Source organism: Anolis sagrei, chromosome 3, assembly GCF_037176765.1.
Source record: "Anolis sagrei isolate rAnoSag1 chromosome 3, rAnoSag1.mat, whole genome shotgun sequence".
NCBI lineage: Eukaryota > Metazoa > Chordata > Lepidosauria > Squamata > Dactyloidae > Anolis > Anolis sagrei.
This window is the reverse complement of record NC_090023.1, coordinates 264,366,940-264,385,136: the sequence shown is the minus strand read 5'-3', so window position 1 is coordinate 264,385,136 and position 18,197 is coordinate 264,366,940. Positions and strand designations below refer to the sequence as shown.

General features: G+C 44.7%; 1 protein-coding gene across 2 annotated transcripts in view; it reads left to right on the top strand.

Annotated features, from left to right (window-relative positions):
- The first annotated feature begins 1,501 nt into the window (after window positions 1-1,501).
- Window positions 1,502-18,197, top strand: part of LOC132770424 (cytochrome P450 2J2-like) — a 37,756-nt gene continuing 21,060 nt past the window's right edge. Inside the window, exon 1 of one of the 2 annotated variants that reach the window (XM_067466095.1) lies at window positions 1,502-1,693. In XM_067466095.1, the coding sequence (XP_067322196.1) occupies window positions 1,529-1,693 (165 nt within the window). In that variant the 5' untranslated portion in view covers window positions 1,502-1,528. The remainder of the gene's footprint in view (window positions 1,694-18,197) is intronic. The other variant, XM_060767363.2, reaches the window with a different exon arrangement.

Genomic DNA, 18,197 nt, shown 5'->3' with positions numbered 1-18,197 from the left:
CTGGCGTGGGCTGGTTCATGAGGTCACGAAGAGTCGGAAATGAATGAACGAATGAACAACAACAAGAAGAAAGCAATACAATGTAAATCAAAACTCATGATTGAAAGCTGACTGGGTAGGCCTGCTGGAAAGGGTGGGTCTTCAATTGTGTCTTAAATTCTGACAGCTCATTTAGCTGTGGAATCTCTTCCTTTAGCAGGTCATTCTACAGTCTTTTGGGCCTGATGAAAAGGTCCTTAAGGTGACTGTCATCTGTAGGGTTCTGGCTGGTTGAAGGAAACGTCCTCCAGAAAACCTGTGTCCTAAAGGGTGGATTGTGCAGGAAAAGACCCGATCCACACAAACCATGTAGGGCAGTGTTTCTCAACCTGGGGGTCGGGACCCCTGCGGAGGTCATGAGGGAGCGTTAGAGGGGTCGCCAAAGACCATCATAAAACACAGTATTTTCTGTTGGTCATGGGCTTTCTCTGTGGGAAGTTTGGCCCAATTCTATTGTTGGTGGGGTTCAGAATGTTCTCTGGTTGTAGACAAACTATAAATCCCAGCAACTACAACTCCCAAATGTCAAGGTCTATTTCCCCCAAATTCCACCAGTGTTCACACTTGGCCACATTGAGTATTCATGCCAAGTTTGACCCAGATCTATCATTGTTTCGCAGTGCTCTCTGGATGTAGGTGAACTACAACTCCAAAACTCAACGTCAGTGCCCACCAAATCCTTCCAGTATTTTATGTTGGTCATGGGAGTTCTGTGTGCCAAGTTTGGTTCAATTCCATCATTGGTGAAGTTCAGACTGCTCTTTGATTGTAGGTGAATTATAAATCCCAGCCACTACAACTCCCAAATGACAAAATCAACCCCCTCCCCAACCCCACCAGTATTCAAATGTGGGCATATCAGGTATTTGTGCCAAATTTGGTCCAGTAAATGAAAATACATCCTGTATATCAGATATTTACATTACAATTCCTAACAGTAGCAAAATTCCAGTTATGAAGTAGCAACGAAAATATTGTTATGGTTGGGGGTCATCTCAACATGAGGAACTGTATTAAGGGGTCGCAGTATTAGGAAGGTTGAGAACCACTGATGTAGGGCTTTAAAGGTCAAAACCAACATTTTGTACTTTGCCCAGAAACTAATTGGCAACGCATGGAGTGACTTTAGGATAGGTCACTCCTAGATATTCCTGTAACTAATCTGGCTGTCCTGCTAATCTGTGGAAATTGCTGGCAATGCTTCAAAATGCATCTTGAGGCCTTTTTTCCAGATTGGCAGGGATACTGTCAATTGGCATAGTCATATGGTACCATAGGAGGGAACGAGCGAAGCCCTTGCTTCTCTCTGCACCGCAGCAACTTCAGACACAGATGTTTGTATATGAATGCTATTTCCATTGGTTAAATAACTCCAATTCCCCACCAGAGGACTCTGCTATGTGTATGAATGGTATGACTAGGGAACCTAATGATGATGGACAGTTTGGTTAAGTGCCTCCAATTCTGCAAGAGAGCACTTTGCTCTGGTATGTATTTGCTTGTAAAAGCTATTCCAATTGGTTACGTCCCTCCAATTTCCTATGAGACGCCTCTCTTCACAAAAGGACTGCCTTCAGTGCCTGCTCTTGTTTACTTAAAGTGTGACCTTCATGGCGAGAGAAAGTTGAAACAGAACCGTGGACACATCTGGAAGGTTTGTTTTCTTCTCTTTCGCCCTTCTTATCCAAAGTTTGGCTTTAGTTGGCTGCTCGTAAATTCCTTTCTTCCATGTTCAGAACTTGGTGTGCTATTGCGGGTTGATTTGAAGTTACGCATAAAGACGATAAGAAGGGATATTTACGATGTTCTCGTTGTTGTTCTTAAGCGGGATAAAAAGCTGACTCCTCGACAGTCTTACCTTAGCATGGGGGATTCCTTCCTCCTTGGTGCCACAATGTAATTTTGCAACCCCAAAAGTTATTCCTGTTTCTTTATGTTACGATGTAAATGGTTTGTACCTCCTATTGCATTACAACCACTTTGTAGACACACCCTATATTGAGAGAAGCTATAAACATGAACTAAAGTCTGAAACAGATTGAGCTGTATTACCATTTCAAACAATTTAAACCATTTGGTATGTCTGCCAGACAAAAGTATTCTGCTGCAGAGGTTTCAATAAAAAGTCATGTTTTAACTTGGCCCTGGAATGGTGATCGTCATCATTTTTCTGCCCACAAGAATCTAAAAAATGAAACAAAAGAAACACAGTACTTAAAAAACCTAACAACAGCTTGCAAATACACCAAAAAAAAGTCATAGGGGGACATTGGGTGGGTGTATCCCAACTACAGAATTACAGGAATCAAGGCAATAAAATATTTTAAAACCATAGGAGGATATAGTGCTTGGGTCGTCGTATCCATGCTACATAATTACAGGTATTTGATACTTCTTTAACTGAATTTCTATCGTATCAGAAGCAAACCAAAGGTACAGTTGTAATGTACCATATATTCTGGCGTATAAGACTAATTTTTTTAAAAAATAATTTTTATTAAGTTTTCAAGTATACAAATATACGATAAAATCACATGTCTGGTTGATAAGTCATAAATTGGAAAAAGAATAACAAGAAGAAAGAAAAGAGAGTGAAAAAGAAGAAAAAATAGACAATAAAAGGAAAAGAAGACCATAGAACAAAAAACCAAGCTCTCTCTCTCTCTCTCTCTCTCTCTCTCTCTATATATATATATACAGATATATACACATACACATGCATATATTTATTTATTTACTTTACTTATATATCGCTGTTCTCAGCCCGAAGCTGACTCACAGCGGTTCACAACAAATAAGAACAGCAAAAATTCAGTGCTACAGTATAGAAACAGTTAACAACCTACATATTACACAATTAATAAACAATTACTACAATAACCATTCACTGTCGTCTCATCATCAGAAATATGATCCAGATCCAGACATATATATATACATGTCTACACCCACATATACACATAAACATACGCATACATACACCCGCACACCTATACATTCGCTCACATAAAGAAAGATATACTATCTAAACACATATAGATACAAACAAAATCGTCGTTCTCGAGACCTCCACCCTTCTCTAGTAGAAATTTTGAAATTTCAAAAATTTCTCTAAAACAGCTTTTTGATGTTGTTTCTTTCCCATTGGCAGGCAACAGTGTTTTCACCTTTCTTTCATTCCTCTTTTCTTCCTTTTTCCTTCCCTTTTTTCTTGTTTTGTCTATCATATTATTAATCCTATTCCTCTTACTATTAGTTAAGTTCAAATTAGTATCTTTATCTTGTTTTCCTTTAACCAGTCCTTAACAGGGTTCCAGTCTGTTGCTTTTATAGGTGTATTTCGTAGGGATGCTAATATATATGTTAGCTGGTCCATGTTCACGAAGTCTATTATTTTCTCCATCCATTCCTCCTTTGTAGGGATTATAGCTTGACTCCATACTCTGGCCAGTAGAATGCGGGCTACTGTGATTAGATAACTAAATAGTTTATCTGTCTCCTTATCCCACTTAGAATCATAGAATCAAAGAGTTGGAAGAGACCTCATGGGCCATCCAGTCCAACCCCCTGCCAAGAAGCAGGGACATTGCATTCAAATCACCCCTGCCAAATGGCCATCCAGCCTCTGCTTAAAAGCTTCCAAAGAAGGAGCCTCCACCACACTCCGGGGCAGAGAGTTCCACTGCTGAACGGCTCTCACAGTCAGGAAGTCCTTCCTAATGTTCAGATGGAATCTCCTCTCTTGTAGTTTGAAACCATTGCTCCGCGTCCTAGTCTCCAAGGAAGCAGAAAACAAGCTTGCTCCCTCCTCCCTGTGGCTTCCTCTCACATATTTATACATGGCTATCATATCTCCTCTCAGCCTTCTCTTCTTTAGGCTAAACATGCCCAGCTCTTTAAGCCGCTCCTCATAGGGCTTGTTCTCCAGACCCTTGATCATTTTAGTCGCCCTCCTCTGGACACATTCCAGCTTGTCAATATCTCTCTTGAATTGTGGTGCCCAGAATTGGACACAATATTCCAGATGTGGTCTAACCAAAGCGGAATAGAGGGGTAGCATGACTTCCCTAGATCTAGACACTATGCTCCTATTGATGCAGGCCAAAATCCCATTGGCTTTTTTTGCCGCCACATCACATTGTTGGCTCATGTTTAACTTGCTGTCCACGAGGACTCCAAGATCTTTTTCACACGTACTGCTCTCGAGCCAGGCGTCACCCATTCTGTATCATTGCATTTCATTTTTTCTGCCAAAGTGGAGTATCTTGCATTTGTCACTGTTGAACTTCATTTTGTTAGTTTTGGCCCATCTCTCTAATCTGTCCAGATCATTTTGAATCCTGCTCCTGTCCTCTGGAGTATTGGTTATCCCTCCCAATTTGGTGTCGTCTGCAAACTTGATGATCATGCTTCTAACCCTTCGACTAAGTAATTAATAAAGATGTTGAACAGGACCGGGCCCAGGACGGAACCCTGCGGCATTCCACTTGTCACTTCTTTCCAAGATGAAGAGGAAGGATTAGTGAGCACTCTCTGTGTTCGTCCACTTAACCAATTACAGATCCACCTCATTATTATCTGTTAGTCCTAGTAAGTAGGATTCAGGTTTTAGGGGTATTCTTCTCTTCAGCATCTTCTGGCGCGTATAAGACTACTTTTGAACCCAAGAATATCTTCTCAAAAGTCAGGGGTTGTCTTATACATATTTATTTATTTATTTATCGTGTCATCAGCAACCATACCATTATATTACAATTCTAACAGAGCAAAACAAACACACAGATTAAAAAGAAAAGAAAAAAACACACACAGATTTTGCAAATTTGGTAGTTGGTTAAATGTCCTTTGACCAGTATCTGGCCACTTGGAGTGCTTCTGGTGTTGCCGCAAGAAGGTCCTCCATTGTCTTATACATGGGAGTTGTCTTATACGCTGGAGTAGCCTTATGCATGGGAGTCTTATATGCGGGAGTAGTCTTATACGTCAGGAGTCGTCTTATAGAGCGGGTGCTGAAACTTCCAATCCGGATTGGAGAATCTGTGGCTGCTGCAAATGGTGGGGGGAGCTCAAAAATGGCAGTGGCCGCATCCCTGCTGTATGCAGCGACTGTATGAAAGCATTAATGGTGACGCTGTACAAGTATGGTAGAAGAAATTCCATTTATCAGGATTCGTGGACTTAATGTGGTCCCGATGGTGAGGTGAAGGGGCACCTCACCGGGAAGGTTTAAGTGAAGGGTGGAGTAAGCTGCAGGCGTCCGGGGCACCCGGGGTATGGAAAAAAGAGATAGAGCGGCTCTGGGCCCAGAAAAAAACAGCTCTTTTACCTGTCTGGCCCTCCCTTGTATCCTATTACCCTATCACCTCCTCTGCCTCTCAGATCTTGCTCCTGAAGACTGCAGCGAAGTGGTGCAGGTGTGCATGTGTGAGATCTGAGAGGCAGAGAAGGAGGTACAGAAATAGGAAAATTACCATATTGAAATCAAATCTGATGCTTTTAAAAATTTTATTTGGTGTGTGTTGGATGAGGGCTAGTTTGGGACTCCTCTTGGATTCATCACTTATGCTTGAGGCTCAGGCGGTGTCCGGGAGGGCTTTTGCACAACTGAGACTCGTACCTCGCAAAGGCTGAAATGGCCGGGGTGATCCATGCGTTGGTCACCTCTAGATTGGATTACTGTAATGCATTCTACGTGGGGCTGCCCTTGAAAACGGCTCGAAAATTTCAGCTGGTTCAACGGGCGGCGGCCAGGATGTTAACTGGTGCTCCTTTCAGAGAGAGGTCAACCCTCCTGTTTAAGGAGCTCCACTGGCTGCCGTTCATTTTCTGGTCCCAATTCAAGGTGCAGGTGCTTACCTACAAAGCCCTAAACAGTTTGGGACCTGCCTACCTGCATGACCGCATCTCCGTTTATGAACCCACGCGTTCTCTTCGCTCATCCGGAGAGGCTCTGCTTGCGATCCCTCCTGCATCGCAAGCGCGTTTGGTAGGGACGAGAGACAGGGCCTTTTCTGTGGTAGCCCCCTGACTTTGGAACACCCTCCCCAAAGACATCAGACAGGCCCCTAAGTTGGCAGTCTTTAGGAAGAGTTTGAAGACCTGGCTGTTCCGGTGTGCCTTTCCAGAATAGGAACTCCAGCAATATGTCCCAGAAGCACTTTATCAGAGTTTTAAGATGGTCTGCACATTGCACTTACCCTAAAATCTTACATCCACCTGTCACACCCAGCACTTTTAAATCTGTACCCATTACATTTGGTCCGGCCCTAGTTTTATTGTGTTATGGTGTATTGTTTTATTGTTTACTGCTATTGTTTTAATGTTTGATTTGTTTTAAGTTACGTGTTTTGTTATGCTGTTGTGTTATTGAGGCCTTGGCCTGTGTAAGCCGCATCAAGTCTTTTGGGAGATGCTAGCGGGGTACAAATAAAGTTAATAAATAATAAATAAATAATATTCTTATACGGCGAGTATATCCCAAACTCTATATTTTAACTGGAAAAGTTGGGGGTCGTTTTATATGCCCAGTCATCTTATATGCTGGAATATATGGGTATTTAAAAAACACAAAGTTTTAAAAACTTGGCATTATACTAAATGTCCTTTGACCAGTAGCTGGCCACTTGGGATGCCTCTGGTGGTCCTCCATTGGGCATATGGCAGGGCCCAGACTGCATTGTAATAGGTGGTCTGTGGTTTGCTCTTCTCCACACTGGCATGTCGTTGACTCCATTTTATGGCCCCATTTCTTAAGGTTGGCTCTGCAGGTTGTGGTGCCAGAGCACAGTCTGTTCAGTACCTTTCAAGTCACCCAGTCTTCTACATGCCCAGGAGGGAGTCTCTCATTTGGTATCAACCATGGGTTGAGGTTCTGGGTTTGAGCCTGCCACTTTTGGACTCTCGCTTGCTGAGGTGTTCCTGCGAGTATCTCTCTCAATCTTAGAAAACTATTTCTTGATTTAAGGCATTGGTATGCTGGCTGATATCCTAACAGAGGATGGGCTGGAGATGTTACTGCTTTGGTCCTTTCATTATTGGCTGCTGCTTCCTGGCGGATGTCAGGTGGTGCAATACTGGCTAAACAGTATAATTTATCTAGTGATGTAAGGTGTAGACATCCTGTGATAACGCGGCATGTCTCATTAAGAGCCACATCCACTGTTTTAGCATGGTGAGATGTGTTACACACTGGGCATGGCTCCATTATATGGAAGTTGGGATTTATAGTTTGGTGATGTACTTAGAATCCTCTGGTAGAATGCTCTAGTTCTGTAATCCAGAATAATGTATCAGGGAATTTTAAGTACCTCAGCAACCTACACATTTCAGACAATTTAATTGATGTCAATAAGCTTTAATTGCTTAGTATGATTAGCTGCATCAATATTACCATACGAATACTGGAAGAGGGAGAGAAGATCACTGATAAGCTACCGTTCCGGAAAAGGTGTGATTCATTCCAACTGCTTTACATTTGATAAGATAAACATCCTATTATCAATATATCTAGACTTCTGGGTTTCATGTTCCCTTATCTGGTCTTGAATATCAAGAGTCACTAACATACAAATGATATAGCATTCCTGAAATCTTAACTATGAAAAAATCCATTGAAAAATCAATTGAAAATCTATGAAAAAACCAAGCACATCTTAACACCTCTCAACAAAAGATTTTCCCAGGCTCAGCCAGGCCTTCAAATGCTAATGAAGATGGTCAGTTGAAACATTCACACCTAGCTCCAGCAGAGAAGAGCTCTTTGCCCCACCCCAGCCATTCCACAGATATATAAATACATTGTCCCAATTCCAACAGACCTCACTACCTCTGAGGATGCTTGCCATAGATGCAGGCGAAACGTCAGGAGAAATGCCTCTAGAACATGGCCCTATAGCCTGAAAAAACCCACAAGAACCTAGTGATTCCAGCCATGAAAGCCTTCGACAATACAAAAAATCCATTTCTTTTATGTAGGTAGGAGCAACACTGACACTCATTGTCACCATCACCATTCATATCTATGTTGCAATTCATTTTGTTGCCCTTTGCCCGTATTGTTGCTAGTGTTTATATTAAAATAACTTTATTTACACTCCACTTTATCTCCCCAAGAAGACTCAGAGAGGATTACAACATATGCAGATAGGCAAACATTCAATCCCTTTAATACAGTGGAAATACCAATGGCATACAAATACACAGAACAAAGGTAAAGGCTTCTCCTTTCATCTCCGGCTTTCTGGAGACACTGACAGTGCTCAACTCTGGCCATGGGGAAGTGCTCCTGTTCCATTTTCAAGTTGAGAAGCATGTTATCTGTAGCTCTGTTTTGTTGCTGCTATGGCTGCATGGGTGCCTTTATTACCTTTCCACTTTTTTTTGTCGTGTCAAGAGCGACTTGAGAAACTGCAAGTCACTTCTGGTGTGAGAGAATTGGCCGTCTGCAAGGATGTTGCCCAGGGGATGCCCGGATGATTTGATTTATCATCCTTGTGGGAGGCTTCTCTCATGTCCCTGTATGAGGAGCTGGAGCTGATAGAACGAGCTCATCCGCCTCTCCCTGAATTTGAACCTGTGACCTGTTGGTCTTTAGTCCTGCCGGCACAGGGGTTTAACCCACTGCGCCCCTGGGGGCACCACCGGGGGCGCTTCCCACTGAAGTGGTACCTATTGATCTACTCATATTTGCATGTTTTGGAACTGCTAGGTTGGCAGGAGCTAGGGCTAGCAGTGGGAGCTCACCCTGAACCACGGCTTCGAACTGCCAACCTATAGGTCGGCAGATTCAACTGTTCAACTGTTTAACCCGTTGTCACTATTTTTCTTTGTAGCTTCTCGTCTAAAAAAAGCATTATGAAGGATCAAACCATTTTCCCAACATAAAATATTTAGAGCAGTGGTTCTCAACCTTCTTAATGCCATGACCCCTTAATACAGGTCCTCATGTTGTGGTGACCGCCAACCATAAAATTATTTTTGTTGCTATTTCATAACTGTAATATTGCTGCTGTTATGAATCGTAATGTAAATATCTGATAAGCATACTCAATGTGCCGTCGCACCTGGGGGCTATAACTCTTAGTGAAAGAGGCATGGACATGACATCTTTCCCCAGGGGATTGCTTCTTGCCCTCCTTTAGGAAACTGGAACTCCCAAAGACCAAAACACTGTAGATAACTCAAAAAAGTTTTTATTGTTCACAAAGAGTTATCTCTTTAAAGCAATAAGCTGGAAGTTTCAAAGGGGTGAAGGAAAATGTACATTACAGTCTCTGGTTGTCTTGGGTCCAAGGAGTTTTGCAGCTGAGAAGCTTTTCCAGGTCCCTCTTTCTTAATGGCTGTAAATGATGGAGCAATCCACAACCCCAGTCCAGATGGCCTATGTTTGAAGACACAGGGTCTTCCTCTGGTGCCAAAGAAACTGGTTTGAAGGCGCTTGAGACTTCCCTACATTGTTCAGGTTGGTCTGAACATGAAGCATAAGTCTCAAGGGTAAGAACCTCAGAATTGGTGCTGAGAGGTAACTTTATCAGGGGCTTTTAGAGCCAAGTCTCTTACTCATGTCCATCTGGTAGAAAATCTGATGGTGGAATGAAAAAGGGAAGTACTCCCCTCTTCCAGGAAGAGGTGGAGCCAAACAATTTTGCTGAGAGAGCAATTCAACTGGTGCAAACAACATTGATTGACAGCTATAAATAACCAATCAATCCAACTATACATAGGCAGGATAAAAGGGCAGGATTAAGCATGATACAACAGTTTAAATCTTGCAACTAACAGTTATACGTATAGGTGGCGCCACTCGCGCTGTCACACTCAATATGCCCAAATGTGAACACTGGTGGAGTTTGGGGGAAACAGAGCTTGACATTTGGGAGTTGTAGTTTCTGGGATTTATAGTTCACTTACAATCAAAGAGCATTCTGAACCTCAGCAACAATAGAATTGTGCCAAACTTCCCACACAGAACCTCCATGTCTTGGAGGAACACGGCGGCATGAGCCTCTCTCTTCAGCCTCACATGCTGTCCCTCACCCACACATGTGCACCACACTGCTATGCGCTGAGCATGCCTGCTCTCCCTTCCCCGCTTGGAGTCTCAGAAACAGCCCTCTCCTTGACTGAGAGGCCGGCCAATTACAGCAGGAAGAGGGCTTTTGGTGGGAAGATTTGCCACCCATTTCCAAAAAGGAAGAGAAGAACATGTGGCGAGACCTTCTCTGTCCAAGGGGTTCTTGAGACCATCAGAAATATATGTTTTCTGATAGTCTTTGGCGACCCATCTGAAACTGTCTCGCGACCCCCCTAGGGGTCCCGACCCCCAGGATGAGAAACACTGATTTAGAGGCTAAAGAAAGATGTTAAGCTGCCTCCAATTCGAGTGAAGTTTCTAGCTCTTTGCAGCATCATGACTCTAGTCTTTGCAGGACTAGGACCCTGCTGAAGTTCTAGTATAGCGGGCAGAAGGTGATATGAAGAAGGCAATTACAATAGCATGTGAAGAGGAATTTGCATAATCTTGAACTGCATATGTCTGTTACACAATCACAGAAAAAAACCCAATTGCTTATGTAAGGTATGTAAGATGACAACAACATGTTCTACTTCTCCCTTTGGTTCTTTTCCTCCCTAAGTCTCATTTTGGCTTACAAATTGCTTTTAAATAGTGAGATAAAGTATACTAAACAATATAATCAGTTGAAATAAATTTATTATTTTAAAGCTTACATACGCATGTATAACAATCTTTGGGTTGAATTAATGAGGCCTAAAGCTTTGGTGATCTGCCAAGTTTTAAGTTGGCCTGTAAAAGGCATGCGTTTGGCATCAGTTGGGCCTTTGAGGTGTTGGGAGGGTCAAATCAAAAAACATTTATTTCGGTCATTGACCAGCACAGGAAATAGTGTTGGGAGGGTCATTCCACACATGTATAGGTTTGTTTGATGCCATGAGATTAAAGTCAATTATATATTGGTCCATTCAAGCTCATATGTTTGCCAGCATTCTGAAAAATACTGGAACAAGGCATACTTTTACATAAAACATCCCGGCACAGATTATGTTCTGTTTGCTAAATAGTTGTATCTTCAATAAACTGTATCTTTTATCTTCAGTAATGCTTTCTATCCATATTCCTATCAATGTAGTATCTGGCATAGGATTTCCCAGATTTGTGATACTAATTCATCTCATGCAGAGGCTCCACTGATCCATGAAAATCAAAGGGTGATCTTGGAGAAGTTGCAGTCTCTAGTTATGTTCCTTTCAGTTTCCTTATACACTGCCATATCAAATCCAAATTATGTGCTTTGAATTGGATTATTTGGCAGTGTTGTTCATTCGGTCAGTCGTTTCCGACTCTTCGTGACCTCATGGACCAGCCCACGCCAGAGCTCCCTGTTGGCCGTCACCACCCCAGCTCCTTCAAGGTCAATCCAGTCACTTCAAGGATCCCATCCATTCGTCTTGCCTTTGGTTGGCCCCTCTTCTCTTTTCCTTCCATTTCCCCCAGCATCATTGTCTTCTCTAATCTTTCCTTTCTTCTCATGATGTGGCCAAAGTACTTCATCTTGGCCTCTACTATCCTTCCCTCCAATGAGCAGTCGGACTTTATTTCCTGGAGGATGGACTGGTTGGATCTTCTCGCAGTCCAAGGCACTCTCAGAACTTTCCTCCAACACCAAAATTTGGCAGTGTAGACTCATATGATCCAGTTCAAAGCAGATAATGTGGATTATCTGCTTTGATGTTGTTTATTCATTCAATTGTTTCAGACTCTTCATGACCTTCTGGTCCAGCCCACACCAGAGCTTCCTGTTAGCCATAGCCACCCCCAGCTCCTTCAAGGTCAATCCAGTCACTTCAAGGATCCCATCCATCCATCTTGCCTTTGGTCGGCCCCTCTTCCTTTTTCCTTCCATTTTCCCCAGCATCATTGTCTTCTCTAAGCTTTCCTTTCTTCTCATTACATGTCCAAAGTACTTCATCTTTGCCTCTAATATCCTTCCCTCCAGTGAGCAGTCGGGCTTTATTTCCTGAAGTATGGACTGATTGGATCTTCTCGCAGTCCAAGGCACTCTCAGAACTTTCCTCCAACACCACAATTTGGCAGTGTAGACTCATATGATCCAGTTCAAAGCAGATAATGTGGATTATCTGCTTTGAAGTTGTTTATTCATTCAATCGTTTCAGAATCTTCATGACCTCCTGGACCAGCCCACGGCAGAGCTCCCTGTGCCACCCGCAGCTCCTTCAAGGTCAAGCCAGTCATATATACCATTCCATCCACCTTTTCCTTGGTCAGCCCCTCTTCCTTTTTCCTTCCATTTTCCCCAGCATGATTATTTTCTCCATTATCTGCTTTGATAATCTGGTTTATATAGCAGTGCAGAAGGTGCCCCAGAAGAATGTCATTAAGAGCTAGATGGCCTACCATATCCATGGATTCAACCAACAACGGCTTTAAAATATTTGGGGAAAAAATCTGAAAAAGCAACTCTTGATTTTGCCATATGCCCTACTCTGACGTGTAGACGTACCACCCTGTTGTGCCCTTCTGCCATTTCAAAGAACTTCAGATTTTCTTGAGCACTCACTGGAGTTGTTCACGATCAATATAAATAAAAATGTAATATTCATTTGTGGGATTAACATAACTCAATAACCACTGGACTAATTGACACCAAATTTGGACACAATGCACTTATCGGGCCAACAAGTGACCATCACTCATAAAAACATTGTAAAACACAGCAGAAGTCACTTAAAAAGGAAAAAAAATACATTACTGGATAGCCCACGAGGTCTCTTCCAACTTCCAACTCTATGATTCTATGAGAAAGGCCAAAAAAATTAGCGGAAGAGCATCTAACCTCTTCCTTTCAACCTCTCCCATTGCAGGTTGGAAAGAGTCAAATAGAAAGAGAAGTCTGGGGAATAGAGGGCGCGTGGGTATATTTGATTGTCCGGGTCACTGATAATTCTTCTGATTCTGTACTTTCGGAGACAGCAACACTTACTTACTTACTTACTTACTTACTTACTTAGGCGATCCCTCTTTGGACGAGTAAGATGGTCTTCCATTATGGATTTCCTTGTGGGTCCGTATGTGGCTGTGGAGCCCTATTCTTGCTCTGCATCTTCTTCCACAGTGAGGGCATTGGTTTCCAGGTGGAAGGCGGTCCCAGTCGGGGTTGGCTTGACGCGCCTTCCTCCTGGCACGTTTCACTCTTTCACCCTCCACTCGTGCCTCCTCAAATTCTGCAGCACTGCTGGTCACAGCTGTCCTCCAGCTGGAGCGCTCAAGGGCCAGGGCTTCCCAGTTCTCAGTGTTTATGCCAGAGTTTTTAAGGTTGGCTTTGAGCCCATCTTTAAATCTCTTTTCCTGTCCACCAACATTCCGTTTTCCGTTCTTAAGTTCGGAGTAGAGCAACTGCTTTGGGAGACGGTGGTCAGGCATCCGGACAACGTGGCCGGCCCAGCGGAGTTGATGTTGGAGGACCATCGCTTCAATGCTGGTGGTCTTTGCTTCTTCCAGCACACTGACGTTTGTCCGCTTGTCTTCCCAGGAGATTTGCAGGATTTTCCGGAGGCAGCGCTGATGGAAACGTTCCAGGAGTTGCATGTGACATCTGTAGACAGTCCACGTCTCACAGGCATATAGCAGGGTTGGGAGGACAATAGCTTTATAGACAAGCACCTTGGTCTCCCTACGGATGTCCCGGTCCTCAAACACTCTCTGCTTCATTCTGGAAAATGCTGCACTTGCAGAGCTCAGGCGGTGTTGTATTTCGGCGTCGATGTTGACTTTGGTGGAGAGGTGGCTGCCAAGGTAGCGGAAATGATCAAAGTTTTCTAATGTTACACCATTAAGATGTATCACTGGCATTGGAGAGGGATTGGCTGGTGACTGCTGGAAAAGCACCTTGGTTTTTTCAATGTTCAATGACAGGCCAAGCTTCTCGTATGCTTCTGCGAAGGTGTTTAGAGTGGCTTGTAGATCTTCTTCTGAATGCGCACAGATGACATTGTCATCGGCATACTGGAGTTCTATAACAGATGTTGTTGTAACCTTGGTTTTGGCTTTCAGTCTGCTGAGGTTGAATAGCTTGCCATCTGTCCGATAGATTATTTCCACTCCGGTGGGAAGCTTCCCATCAACAAGGTGAAGTATCATAGCGATGAAGATGGAGAATAGAGTTGGGGCAATAACACATCCCTGTTTGACACCGGATTCCACTTTAAATGGGTCACTTTGGGAGCCACTGCTGTCCAAGACTGTTGCCATCATGTCATCATGGAGGAGCCGCAGGATGTTCACAAATTTGTTTGGGCACCCGATTTTGTGGAGGATGGTCCAGAGAGCGCTGCGATTCACTGTGTCGAATGCCTTTGCAAGGTCGATGAATGCCATGTACAGAGGTTGATTTTGTTCCCTGCATTTTTCTTGAAGCTGTCGTGCAGTGAAGATCATGTCCACGGTTCCTCTGGAGGGGCGGAAGCCGTTCTGGGATTCTGGGAGGGTGTCTTCTGAGAGGGGCAGAAGGCGGTTTGCAAGGATTCTTGCGAGGATTTTCCCAGCGGAGGTTAGAAGGGAGATACCTCGATAGTTTCCGCAGTCTGTTCTTTCCCCTTTTTTGAAGAGGGTGATGATGGTGGCATCCTTGAAGTCTGCTGGGATTTTCTCGGTCACCCACACTTTTTCTATGAGCTGGTGGAGTTGGTGTGTCAGCTCAGGTCCTCCCTCTTTAAAGATTTCAGCAGGGATCCCGTCTGGTCCACTGGCTTTGTTATTCTTCTGTTGGCTGATGGCATTGCTGACTTCTTCCAAACTGGGCAGTGCTGCAAGCTCATCCCTGGTTTGTTGTTGTGGGATTTGTGAGAGGACCTCTTCGGCCACATTGGAGCTGCGGTTCAGGAGGCTTTTTCTTTCCAACATAGTGCAATTGAGTTTTGGTCCTTCAGGAGTCTGGTTCCATCTGATGAGCGTAGAGGCTGTATGCCATGGTTTCTTGGTCCGTAGATGACCTTTGTGGCTTTGAAAAATCCCTGAGCATTATGGGTATCTGCCAGGTGTTGGATTTCTTCGGCCTTCTTTGTCCATCAGATGTTCTTGAGTTCTCTTGTCCTTCTTTGGACCTCAGCTTTTGCACTGGCATAGATCTTTTTCTTAGCAGCACAGTTGATGTCTCTCTGCCATGCTTGGAAGGCTTTCCTTTTCTTGTCAATTAGCTGTTGGATTTCGATGTCATTTTCATCAAACCAGTCTTGATGTTTCTTGGCTTGGTATCCAATAGTTTCTTCGCAGGCTTGGATGATGGAGGTCTTCAGTTTGTTCCAATGTTCCTCAACATTTTCGGGGTGTACTGTGGGTAGATGGTCCTTGAGTGCTGTTTGGAGATGGGCTCGTCTGGAGGGCTCCTGAAGGGCTTGGGTGTTCATTTTGCGCCTTGTCTTCCTTCCTTGGAGTCTGCGCTTGGGAGCGATCTTGATAGCCATCGAGGATTGAATTAGCCTGTGGTCAGTCCAGCAGTCGTCAGCACCTGTCATGGCTCTTGTGAGGAGCACGTCACGGCGGTCTCTGGCGCGTGTGATTACATAGTCTAAGAGGTGCCAATGCTTTGACCGGGGGTGCTTCCATGATGTCTTGAACTTGTTTTTCTGGCGGAAGAGCGTGTTGGTGATGACAAGGTTGTGCTCCGCACATTTGGTGAGAAGCAGGATGCCATTTGAGTTGCTGTTTCCAACCCCGTCTTTTCCTATGGTCCCTGGCCACAGGTCGAAGTCTCGCCCGACTCTTGCATTGAAGTCCCCCAGGAGGATGATTTTGTCCTCCTTAGGTATCCCTGATAGGACGGTGTCCAGCTGATAGTAGAATTTCTCCTTGATGTCTTCGTCAGCATCTAGTGTTGGTGCATAGGCACTTATGATGGTTGCCCGTTGGTTTTTGGCAAGATCGATTTGGAGGGTTGAGAGTCCTTCGTTGATGCCAGTGGGTGCTTCGGGCAGATGTTTCATCAGATCATTTCTGATGGCGAAGCCAACTCCGTGCATTCTTTGGTCTTTTTTGGGCAGTCCCCCTCGATGGACTGTCACCTTGTCGTGGTGAGGGGGCTTGCGCGTTCCGATGAACCTGTAGGCACAACAACTGGAGTCGTGCACTCCCAGGAGTGGCTGCGGGGGAGGTTCCAGACCAAGTACAGTCCGAAGACCCAAAGACCTCAACGGCGGAGCAGACGGAGTTGTAACATGGCACATGTTACAACGGCTGCGAAGGCGGAAGAAGGCTGCAACAGACTGAGAAGCCACGGTCATTGTGTTAAACTACATCACCAGTGGAACCTCACTCTGTGAAGTCTGTGTGTTGATCAGTTGTGCACTGACCTCCACACATTAAAAAAACCCACGCACAGGCGTCTTCCAAAGAAAATAAAAACAAACCAACCAAAGTCCCATGGCGATCAGCGAGTGGCGACGGGGGCAGGACTGTGAAATCTGGAAGCCCCTAGTCACAGACTGGCACATGGGCGGTGGGTACTGACTCAGTCGTTCTACCTCAAGGTCCGAGGCAGTTGAGTAGTTCGGCAGCTGTATCCGCGACTGAGCAGCCCTTTTTAGGACCCACTCTGCTCACCCCACACGGGGAGGGGGCTAGAAAAGGTGCCCTAAACATAGTCTGCCTCACTTATCCCTGACTGGACTGCTGCGTCCAGTGGGGTCACCACCCTGCGGCCAAAAAAGGAAAATGAACTTCGGTACGTGGAACGTACGGACTCTGATGGACAACAGCGGCAGTGAACGCCCCGAACGCAGAACTGCCATCATTGCAAGGGAGCTGGGACGCTTCAACATCGACATAGCAGCCCTTCAGGAGACCCGGAGAGCAGGAGAGGGACAGCTGAAGGAAGAAAAAGGAGGCTACACCTTCTTCTGGAAGACAGCAACAGTACCCTCGGTAATATCTTGATTTTAGAAACTTCAACAGTACCCTCGGGCCAATTTAATTTCCTTTTCTTTGAGGCACTTGGATATCAAGAGGTCCTCCTGGTCGATCGTAAACCTGACCGGGGTATAGGGTGACAACCTGTGTTGGACGGGGTTACACTCCCCCGAAACCACAGGTCTGCGATGAGTGATGAGTCCTCCTGGATTCATCGCTCACGTTTGAGGCTCAGGCGTCGGCGGTGTCTGGGAGGGCCTTTGCACAACTAAGACTCATGTGCCAACTGCGACCGTACCTCGCAAAGGCTGATCTGGCCGGAGTGGTCCATACATTGGTCACCTCTAGGTTGGATTACTGTAATGCGCTCTACGTGGGACTGCCCTTGAAAACTGCTCAGAAATTCCAACTTGTCCAACGAGCAGCGGCCAGGATGTTAACTGGTGCTCCTTACAGAGAGAGGTCAACCCTCCTGTTCAAGGAGCTCCACTGGCTGCCGTTTATCTTCCGAGCCCAATTTAAGGTGCAGGTGCTTACCTACAAAGCCCTGAACGGTTTGGGACCAGCCTACCTGCGTGACCGCATCTCCGTCTATGAACCCACGCGTTCACTGCGCTCATCTGGAGAGGCTCTGCTTGTGATCCCGCCGGCGTCGCAAGCACGTTTGGTGGGGACACGAGACAGGGCCTTTTCCGTGGTGGCCCCCCGTCTCTGGAACACTCTCCCCAAGGATCTTAGACAAGCCCCTACATTGGCGGTCTTCAGAAAGAACTTGAAGACCTGGCTGTTCCGATGTGCCTTTCCCAATTAGGAAATCTTCAATACCAAGTCCCAGATGCACTTTATTAAAATTAAGACTGCCGCACTCTGCACATTGCAGTGCCCTATAATCCTTACATATCACCTGCCACATCAGCACTTTTTAATCTTGTACCCCTCACTCTGGCCCGGCCCAGTTTTTATCTTGTTTGATGTATTGTTTATTGCTTGTGGTTCTTGTTGTTTAATGATGTTTTAATTGTTTTTAATTTGCTTTAAGTGTATTGTTATGTTGTGTATTGAGGCCTTGGCCTTTGTAAGCCGCATCGAGTCCTTCAGGAGATGCTAGCGGGGTACAAATCAAGTTTAATAATAATAATAATAATAATAATCATGAAGATACTTTGATAAAGGTACTTCTTTCTCAAGAATTTGCCAGTAGCATATTGCTGAGTAAGCT